The following is an 11,160-nucleotide window of genomic DNA, read 5'->3' as shown; positions in this document are numbered from 1 at the left end:
GGTTTAAGGTGATTTGCTGTTGTGGATTTCCAGGTACAAATAGTGTAGGTGAGGTAGTGATAGCTTAGAGTGTAGTAGTCTAAGTAATGATGTTTGATGTAGTATATAGTAACGTATATTAGAAAAGATGCCAACTGTTTTGGATACTTTTTTCGTAATGTGTTGGATATGGATGTTGAATTTCAAGTTGCTGTCAAGGAACAGATCTAGAAAGTTTCCTTCGTTTTGTTTAGCAAGAGGAGGTATTGCTAATCTTAACGTTTAGTTGGACATTCGTTGCTCTGTTCCCAAACATCATGTAGAAGGTCTTGTCAATGTTAAGTGTGAGTTTTTTGTTAGTTATTCAGGTTGATATTTTTAAGAGTTCTCCATTAACAATGTTGTTGACGGAATGTAGATTTGGGTTGGAGATGACAAAATTTGAAGAACGGAACGCTAGTGCAATATTTGGGAATCTTTATTGATATTCCCAAATGTTGCACTGGTGTCTTATTCTTCAACTTGTCGATTTTCTAAACCACTGACATCACATGATTACCTTCCCCATTCTTACCCAGAATAAGACAGTATATTTTTCTCGGTGTTCGTGGCTTGGATGATAGCGTCCTTAGCACTCATACTGAGGGACCGGGAATGGGTTGGTAGCGCACTCACCTTCCACAGTGAGGTCTGTAGTTCGATCTCCAGTACGGGTGAAAATATTAGGACGTGTTTCCTTAAGACATCCGCTGTCCATGTTCACATAGCAGTAGATAGGTACATACCTGGGTGTTAGTCGACTGGTGTGAGTCACATCTTTGGGACAAAACTGACCTAATTTGCCGAAAATGCTCTGCATAACAAGGGGGCTTTCTGTATAGTAGCATGTCATTGATGTCAGCTAGGCCTGTATACTTTGTGCATGTACTTGTAGAAATAAAGATTTATTATTATTATTATTATTATTATTATTATTATTATTATTAGTAGTAGTAGTAGTAGTAGTAGTAGTAGTACTAGTAGTAGTATTACTGAGGGACCGGGATTGCTCCCGGAATGGGTGAAACATTGGGCATGCTTCCAGTGGAAATAAGTCACTTTGACTTTTTTTTTTTTTTGGGGGGGGGGGTTATCCTAGGTAATCTGCACATGTGCTGCTATGTGTGATAATTTATGTAACTGTATTTATGTATACCTATACCTGTATAAACTTACTACTGAACTTAATAAAGATATTATTATTACTTACTTACCTACTTATGTACTTACCTACTTACTTATTTACCTACTTACCTACCTACTTACCTACCCACCTACTTACCTACTTATATACCTACTTATTTACCTACTTACCTAGTTACCTACCTACCTACTTACTTACAGGGTTCAATACGGCGTAAGTTGTGGTGGCCCTCGAACCCAACAACAACAACAACAACATCACTAGCATGATGGCTGGACTGGCAGGCAGGTGTCAGGCCAGACTCTCCTCCACATTCTTCCTCTCACTCCTCAGAAACAATGGTGTCAGAGGTCTTGCTGTCTCTTCAGGTGAGCTCTTCATAATGATAATCATGATGATAATAATAATAACAACACTGCTTTCTGCGAGTATGGTTTGCAGTGTTTCTTAATCTTATCTCTTTCAGAAAAAATAGTGACATTTTTGACGTACTTTATAGAAAGCCTTCTGCATAACCCCTGTGAGTTTAGCGCTTAGTTTTGATTGTAAAAATAATGCAGAAAGCCTTTGGTTATGCAGAGCATTTCTGGTAGCCGCAAAATAATCTTATAACTGCCACTGGAGAGACCAAAACCGATAATAAGAAAAACCCGGCTAGCAGTACGGTTAAATGCCTGATTAAAAATGGCCTCTAAAACCGGGCCATAAATAGGCCTAAAAGCCCTGGCATATGAAGGGCTGTAATTGAAGCCAAAAAAGGGCTCAAAACCCTGGCCATGAGAGGATCCAAAACCCCAGCAATAAGAAGATCGAAAATCCATAAAAAGGCCTAAAACGACAGCAATAAGAGGGGCCCAGAACTCTGGGCATAAGAGGACTGAGAATCATGGTCATAATGGCCAGAACCCTGATCATATGAGAGGCCCAAAACCACAGCCACAAGACAGCACAAAATCCCTGTTATAAGAGGGCCAAAACTCTGGCCATAAGAAGGCTCAAAACCCCAGCTAAAAGAGGACCCAAAATCCTGGTCCTAAGAGGACCCAAAACCCTAATACTAGGAGGACTCAGAACCCTAGTCCTAAGAGGACCCAGAACCCCAGCCCTAAGAGAACCCAAAACCCTGGCCATACAAGGCCCAAAACCCAAATCCAAAGAGGACCAAAAATCCCAGTCCTAAGAGGACCCAGAACCCTGGACATACAAGGCCCAAAACCCCAGTTTTAAGAGGACCCAGAACCCTGGCCATACAAGGCCCAAAACCCCAATCCTAAGAGGACCCAAAATCTCAGTCCTAAGAGGACCCAAAACCCCAGTCTTAAGGGGACCCAAAACACAGGCCATAAGAGGGTCCAAAATCCCAGTCATGAGAGGACCAATAAATCCTGGCCATGAAAGGGCCAAAAACTCCATCCATAAGAGGGCCCAAAATCCCAGCCATAAGAAGGCCCAAAACCCTGGCTATAAGAAGGTCCAAAACCTTGGCTATAAGAAGGCCCAAAACCCTGACTATAAGAGGGCCCAAAACCCTGACTATAAGATGGCCCAAAACCCTGGCTATAAGAGGGCCCAAAATCCCAGCCATAAGAGGGCCCAAAATTCCAGCCATAAGAGAGCCATAACCCTGGCCATGAGAGGACACAAAACCCCTGGCCTTAAAGTGGCCATAACAGGGCTCAAAACTCCAGTCATAGGATCCAAAACTGTGGTCATAAAAGAGCCCAACACTGGCCATGAGAAGGCCCAAAATTTCATCCATTAGATCAAAAGCCCTGGCCAATTCTCCTGACAAGCTAGAATTGGAAGGTAACCCTAAATATTGTATTCGGTACGACCGTAGTGCATTTAGCACTTCTTTTTTTATTATATTAATAACAACTCCAGACGTTTCACTCAGGATATTGTTGAGATCTATTCTTTGTTACTGTAAAAATATTTATTTTGTTTAGTTTTTTCCTTGATCAAAACAATATTCATTTTTCCAAGGATGCATACTCGATTTGTCTCTGTTTATTAACAGTTGTCTGCCTCACCATACTACAGCTCATACGTTTGCCATGTCCATGTCTTTGCCTGGCACTTGCTCCTAAATGTTAGCTTTTAAGATAGCCTCTTTTCCTTACCTTGTGAGCATTTTTTTTTAATACTGTTTATAATATAGAGCATCTAAAATATTAATATAATTAAATTCTACAAGAAATGAATCTTTTCAGTGCATTATATGAATAAAACAAGTGAATAAAATCTCACACAATAAAGTATTTGTGGAAATATTTTGCATAATTTAGTAAATGTGGAACACATAAATGAATAATGTAATTGCATATTAAAATGTGATATTATTTGGACCCTTTGAGAAATTTCGAGTGAGAGGGGGAGGCAGAACAGCCAGGGGAGTGACGCTGCAGAGGGCACGCTGTATTGAATTTAATTTGTGAACACTGGTTGAATTGTGCAATGTAATCAGACGTTCTTGAAGGTCATTTGGTATAAATCGGCCTCAATCCATAATTTAGAAATTGCTGACATGTTCCTGCTGAAGAATTGGGATAAATAGTGCGGAAAACCTTTACAATTTGGCAACAAGGACAGAAAAATAGAGGACACCATTTGTAATTTGTGAACGCTGGTTGTCATGGGAAATTCCGCTAATAATCCTGCATCTTCCGAGCTAAATTGGGGGGGTTTCGGCCTGAATTTGTAATAGGAACCCGTGTTACTGTCCCCTGTCCAGCTTTTTGTGAGAGTGGTGAAGAAATGGGCATCAAGAGATTACAGTTCAGCAACCTGCAGTGACTTAAGTTCCACTTATCTCACCCAAATTACTTGCACATAATAATTCAGGTAATGTCCTGTAAACCTCATCCAGGTAATTTGCTCACATAATAATAATTCACAATAGTATTTATTAAATATGAATTTTCTTGTTTTGCTGTTATTAAAGTAATCTTTACTACTAGTAAATATGTACATAGACTGGATGAATGATGGCATAAACTGACAGGTAGTGAAAAAGGGCACTATTTTCCAATGAAAATTTTAATACTACATTTCAAACAGGACCAGACTTTATCAAGTACAATATACTAAAATGCACCCTAAGGTCAGGCTCAGAAGAGGTCCTGAGAAAGATGAGCTGTGGTAAAGTTGAAGAATGAGACACTTGTGCAACATTTAGGAATCCTTATTGAGGAAATGTTTTTGCCACCTAGTGGCTTCTTCAGTCCAATACAGAGAAGACCAGTGGAATATAAGGAGAAGTTTGAGGTAATCAGTCCCTCAGCCTGGGGTCTTATGTGTTCAATCCATCAATCTTGAGAATAGTGCAGCATATGCTTGGAGAAGTGACTTGCAGACTGCAATCAAACAAGTAGAGGCAGGAGGAGATGGAGTCACCATTGGACAAAGTACCTCTATCAACTAATTGTAACTAAATACCGTACTTATACAGTATTATAAAAAATTAATTAAAAGACAAAAAGTTATCTTAAGTTTGTAAAACCATGGTTGGTAAGTTAATGTGTTATGTCTGTAAGCAAAACAAATTTTTTATTTCTTATAAAATTATCCAAAATATATCTCTGATCTGTATTTTTTTTAGTGGCTGGTGTTCCCAACACAAAAAATGTAAAAGAAATGACTGCCAGTGAGTGGAAGAAGGTGCTAACTCCAGATCAGTATTACGTCACACAAGAAGGTGGCACAGAGCCGGTAAGAATGTTATTGTTGAAGTAGTAGAACAAGTGCGACTGTCAGAATTACGTATTAGGTCATGCTGACAGCCCAAACAGATTTTGACTAATTGTCCCTTATATTTTTACTGTAGATTCTTTCTATGATTTTTCAACCTAAACTGATTTACTGCATCAACTGTAAGACACTTCGTATTTTGCCTTGGGCTTACCGTGAATATTTTTATCTTTTTTCACTATTATCAGCCTCACCTTTGCTGTACAGCGGTAAGTGACTCACATGGGTTAAGCACTTCCCATGAATAATAATCATCACTTAAGTATGGTTTAACCTAGAAATAAGTAATCTTACTTGTATATTATTTGATTTGATTGTTAAGAAACTATGATTATTTTCCTCTGTTTTGCTTTCAATGTATGCTAGTTAATGCAAATGTAATATAATAATTGTTTACAGTAGGACAATAGTTCTCCGATATGATATTAAAAACTTTGTTGTTTTGACAGTTAGTTTAACATCTTTATTATGCACCCCATACCCATCCTGTGGGTGGCAGTCAAGAGAGTACAGAGGTACATAATGGGTTCAGGGACTTGGCCCCAAAGTTTTGATAGCTGAGCAAGTTACAAAGGTAATGAATTCCAGGTAGATCTGGTCACAATCATGATAAGTTACAAAGGTACTTACAGGTTACAGAGGTACATTGTCGGTCCAGGAACTGGGCCCCAAGTTTTGATAGCTGAACAGGGTTCAAAGATAATTGACGCAGGTCATTTTTCACCAAGGTAGGATTACCTGAAGTTGGAAATACATTCACAGTCACTCATTTTGAATTTAAACATGCTTGGTAATAATTGTATTGCTGCAGTTAATAGTGTCAAGTAACTTAAAGATGTATCATGTGCACATGTCTTATCCATTAATGTTAAATACTTTTATTTTCAACAGCCATTCAGTGGTGCATATTACGAACATCATGGGGAAGGTGTCTACCAATGTGTCTGTTGTGGATCAGACTTGTTTAGGTAAAAACAAAAAATATTTTATTTGAAATTTTTATATGCCTTATGTTGAATGACCTACACTGGTTTAGCACTTTACATACTGTAATTATTAATAAATAGTAATACAGTGGACCCCCGGTTAACGATATTTTTTCATTTCAGAAGTATGTTCAGGTGTCAGTACTGACCGAATTTGTTCCCATAAGGAATATTGTGAAGTAGATTAGTCCATTTCAGACCCCCAAACATATATGTACAAACGCACTTACATAAATACACATACATAATTGGTCGCATTGGGAGGTGATCGTTAAGCGGGGGTCCACTGTATATAAATCAAAATATTTTGAAATAAAGACAAAAATTTGGATTAACCTTTTATTTTCTCATTTTTTTTTGGGGGGGGGATTTACAAAGTTGTGAATCATGTGCAAGTTGGGAATTTTGTTGAAGTATATGATCTGTATTTATTTTCAGTTCTGAAGCAAAATTTGAATCGGGAAGTGGATGGCCATCTTTCTATACTGCTGAAGGAGAAGATGCCAGCAAAGTGGAAACTCGCACAGATAATTCTCATATGATGGTTCGAACTGAGGCCTTGTGCAAGGAGGTAAGCTGCTCTCTAATTTCAAGATTAAAACTTCTAATATACTGCAATTTAGGTTTGTTTAGTTGAAGAATATAATGAAAAATGACAGTATTGTATATAATAGTGCCAGTATTATACACAATAGTGTATAATACTGGCACTACACTGTGTCAGACAATAGTAACAGTCCTAATCACATGCCTAAAGCTTAGAGGGAGTGTTAAAGTGGGAGTATTGCTATTATTTATAGTTGTGTGAATGAAATTCTCATGAGAGTATAGTGTGGTGTAAGAAAGTTATCATGGATGGGATTAGAATCAAAGTTATGGCTTTCAGTGTGCTCAGAGATTTTAAGTTAAATAGGCAAATAGTGGAAAGTATCCAAATATGGTAATAGGTCATCTCCAGATTTCAGTGAGTTAGTTCATCTCTTGATACATTCTGTATTCACCTGAGACTCCTAATTTCCCTGGTTTTTATTGTCTGGTCCCTTTACTGATGCAGATTTTTTTTTCCCTTTTCTTTATTTTTCTCTGTCACACAAGGGAATTTCAGAGGCTTGAGGGATTATTTAGGTGAGCTTCAATTGTTGATCTCCCAGCTTTCTCCAGTATTCATTTGTCTGCAGAAAAATATGACTTGTCACACAGCCAGTCTTCCTGCCTCTGCTGTCTCATAACCTGTTGACCTGTGTCTTGATGTCTCGTACAAAAAAAGTGTACCTCTTGTGCATACTTATATTTTGTAAGGTAAAAGGACACATATGCAACTAATGTGACATTTTATTATGGCAATGTTTTGCTTTCCAGGTGCTTTATCAAGCTGGAGAGCAAAACTTTACCACAATAAAATGTCACATTAGTTGCACATGTGTCCTTTTACCTAACTTATTGTTGGTAATTCTACCAACATTGTTACTACTTATATTTTGTACACTAGATTTTATGCTCAGACTTTACTTACACTGTTCCACAGTCTACTATTCACATATGATATATCTTCTTATGTACAGTATTCCCTTATCTCCTTGGTAGACTATTAGTAGATGCTAGTTTTATCCTTACCTAGACTACTCTTGTTATTATCTAATTATAATTGCCATCAATTCCTTTGGTGTGGTTTCATTATGATTCATGATTTTCCATCTGAATCTGTCTCAACCCTTTGCCTTCCTTAGCCCTCTCACTGTCCATCATGTAGATCAGTTATTGATGCCAGGATCCCTCACATAGATCTATGTCATGTGCTCAGCTCACTCAGATAAGCAGGGATAAATTTTGGCCTATATGTGAGAGAATGGGTCTGTGCAGTGAGTGTGCACAGTATAAAAGAAATCTTGCTCCATGCAGTGCATGATGGGAAAAGCAAAACTTTGGCTTTGTGTTTGGTTTAAAATAGCAATTTTGAGGTGTTTTCTAGCATGGTTTTTAATGTTTTATTGCCTGTTTCTTGGTGTCATTTGATAGGATGGAAGACATATTATTGATAGATGATTTTGGTTGGTCCCAGGACAAGGAATAGCTTTAAATCAGCCTCAAATTAGTGGAATTATTATCATAATCATGGTGAAGCACTAAACCTGTATGATTATACAGCATATGTGGGGGGATGGAAGGTATTTAGGCTCAATTCAGGGAACTGGAGCACAGATCCAATTCCCTAGATCAAGAGCCCCTCACCAGCATCAAGGAACTTCCCTTGAGGGGTCAAAATTAATAGAAATATTCGATTTTTGCCTATTTTTCTGAGGATGGGTAAAGCTTTCCCTTCACACCCTGGTCTGTTTTATAGGTTTATATTAAGTCTGTGGTGGGAATCGGCCGGTGTGATAATAAAAAAAAAAAAAATTAAGTCTGTTTCAATTATTTGGATGCTGTAAACCAAGACCAGTCATTCCTGGTTATATTTTATTGTCTGAGAAATAGGGTATATCTTTGTGATAAATTCAAAATGGAGTGCTAGTGTAAAATAGGGGATACCTGTGAATGATTAATGAACGAAAGAAATATGATTTTAGTGCCTAGAATGTCTACAGTGTTTATTTTGGACTCTGTTTTTAAATTGTATTTTTTGTTAAATGTGTAAAATTGGCCAAATTGCCAACTTCTGTGCACTTTATAGGCTAGTTTTGGTAGATGAATGGGTGTTTTCTTGTATTCATTTGATAGAACAGAAGGCATACTAGCAAAATAGCTAGGAATCTGGTTGAATTAAGCTGTGGAATTACCATGAAATAGGACTCAAAATGGGTTAAATCACCAGTGTGTAAGTTGCACCCAGGCTACTAACTTTGGGCCTGCTCAGTTCCATAAATTTTCCATCAAATTTCGTACTAATGGTGTCATTACCTTCAGAAAAAAAGATTCTCTACCATTTCAGAAGAAAAAATAATTTCTTGTTTTTGGGGGGGAAAATCTGGACACCAAGCACTTTTAATTTCCGGGATTTTGGCAGTGAATAGGTTAAATACCACAGCTCTGATCCATGAGGACTCAAAAGATTTTGCTTTCTAATATTGACCTCATGATTTGCTGATCTTCTGTTTCTCAATCTTTGGGCATTTTTAAATTTACTTCACCAGTATGGTAATCTTTTAGATTTTAAAGGTTTGGGGATTTAAATAAGGGCATTGAATATTACCTATACGTAGTTTTATTTTATAATGCGGGTTGCCATTATTCAAATTTGCACTCTTCAAATTATTTGTAATTTTTGTGCAAAATTTGAAGTTCCAGGGTGAAAACTAGCATTAATTAATTTTGAACTAAATAAAAATTTGCATTATTTGAACTCTCACAATCGAGACCTGGCTATACATTAATAGGAAATTGGACAGAGATAATAATGAAAAATATTTGATACTGTTCATTAGGCATCACTAAAGAACATTCTTATGTATCAACATTCTTATATATCAGCATTTTTCCCATGTATAGTATGTTGTGTACTGTGAATTTACAGGCTGTGAGCTATTGTTGAACCTCAGTTCATTTCAAAATCTATCCCTATGTAAGTTATACTTAATTATATTTATAGAAACTGTTAAAAATTATCTGTATGGGGCTTTCTATATAGTAGTATATCATTGATGTCAGCTAGGCCTGTATATCTTTTAAATGTACTTGTAGAAATAAAGATTATTATTTTTTTCAACGAACCGGCCGTATCCCATTGAGGCAGGTGACCTAAAAAGAAAAACGTTAGTTTTTCTTTTTTAAATTTAGTAATTTATACAGGAGGAGGAGTTATTAGCCCCTTCAAGCATTTTAGTCTCTTATGAAGAATTCTTTTCCACTTCCCCATTGAGTATTATTATTATTAAACTAGTCGTCATTGCTTAGAATATTAACTGGAGAATTACAGCATTAATAAAGTCACCACTTTCAACTTTAAAAACTGAATAAATGTGAAGAAACAAAATTGTTACACTTGTCAGAAGTCATAGTGAATAATACCAATGAGGTTAAACTACAGAGTTAATTCTAATGGAAAACAGAAATACCTCTGTTTACTGTTTGTTGCCCAATTTTTAATTGTTTATTTCTTCCTAGTGCAAAGCACACTTGGGCCATGTGTTTCCAGATGGCCCTGAACCAACTGGACTCCGTTACTGCATCAACTCTGCTGCCTTGAAATTCACTCCAAAGAAAATAACATGAATTTTTGTATTTTGTATTCGATAAACTGCATTCTTTCAAAGTGCCATTTCTAATATTGTATAAAATGATTGCATGTGGGAGAGTGTTTTCCAGGTCTTATGTTCTCTGTTTCAGTGACTGCATAGACAGCGGTTTTAATTTTTATACTAGTTTGGTGAGTTTTAGTATATTTTGGCTAGGTCTTTGGGTATTAATCCCTATCTGATGTGACTGGTTAGCCATTGGCTGTTTAGTTTCTCTTTTGTGACCTGTTCTTGGTCATTTGCCACATCAAAGAAATGAAATTCTGAAATACATAATTGTTCAATAGCTTGCAAAGTTATTTTAATTGATAGTCATTCTTTCTCCAAATGGATATTTTGTTGTTTTTCCCATTTTGGCCAGATTTGCAGTCTCAGGCTGTTTCTGAGTTAGAGAGCTTTCAGTATTATTATTATTACAAACAAAACAACTACTAAGTCCACAAGGGTCATACAGCATTTAGATCGCGTAGAATCCACTTTAAACATCAGGAACACTTAGACTAACTGGTGCCTTGCTGAAAGTTTCCTTTAAAGCAGTCTTTCTTTTATTTTTCTCTTTTACTAACTTTTAACTCCATGTTTACACACCACTTCAGGGCTGTGTGACCCATGGAGGTTTAGCTTTTTTCTTTATATTATAATAATCATGATAAGTAATTAGGTAATAAAATCAAACAGTTTGAAAGTTGACTAATATATTTATCAATAATATTTACACTCAATCACACACTGTATACCGCAACCATACACATTACAGACGTGTGGGGCACTGCCAGGAAGGTTTGTTTCAGATTGTATATAAATTTTTAGTTACACAATTTCTGAAAGTAGGTCTGCAAGTAATTGGTGAGGAAACTAGATGGCAGACTAGACAAAGGAAGAGATTATGTTAGTTCACTCAATACCTTGGCTAATATAATAAAGTACATTTTGCAGTCTCGATCCCAATATTTTATCAACATGCATAAATGTATTTCTGACATGCACTCAATTTCCATTCAAACTAAAATGAACAAGATTTGCCTGAATC

At 36.6% G+C, this 11,160-nt stretch overlaps 1 protein-coding gene across 2 annotated transcripts in view; it reads left to right on the top strand.

Moving 5' to 3' along the window:
- The first annotated feature begins 1,372 nt into the window (after positions 1-1,372).
- The window catches only part of LOC128702853 (peptide methionine sulfoxide reductase MsrB), a 10,405-nt gene continuing 617 nt past the window's right edge, over positions 1,373-11,160 (top strand). The window contains exons 1-5 of one of the 2 annotated variants that reach the window (XM_053797291.2): positions 1,373-1,530; positions 4,764-4,873; positions 5,804-5,880; positions 6,337-6,469; positions 10,000-11,160. The exon at positions 10,000-11,160 is cut by the window's right edge and continues 617 nt beyond it. In XM_053797291.2, coding sequence (XP_053653266.2) covers positions 1,428-1,530; positions 4,764-4,873; positions 5,804-5,880; positions 6,337-6,469; positions 10,000-10,107 — 531 coding nt within the window. In that variant the 5' untranslated portion in view covers positions 1,373-1,427 and the 3' untranslated portion in view covers positions 10,108-11,160. The remainder of the gene's footprint in view (positions 1,531-4,763; positions 4,874-5,803; positions 5,881-6,336; positions 6,470-9,999) is intronic. The other variant, XM_053797292.2, reaches the window with a different exon arrangement.

This window comes from Cherax quadricarinatus, chromosome 82 (genome assembly GCF_038502225.1).
Source record: "Cherax quadricarinatus isolate ZL_2023a chromosome 82, ASM3850222v1, whole genome shotgun sequence".
NCBI classification, from domain to species: domain Eukaryota; kingdom Metazoa; phylum Arthropoda; class Malacostraca; order Decapoda; family Parastacidae; genus Cherax; species Cherax quadricarinatus.
The sequence above is the reverse complement of the archived record's forward strand: the minus strand, read 5'-3'. Positions and strand labels throughout refer to the sequence as shown.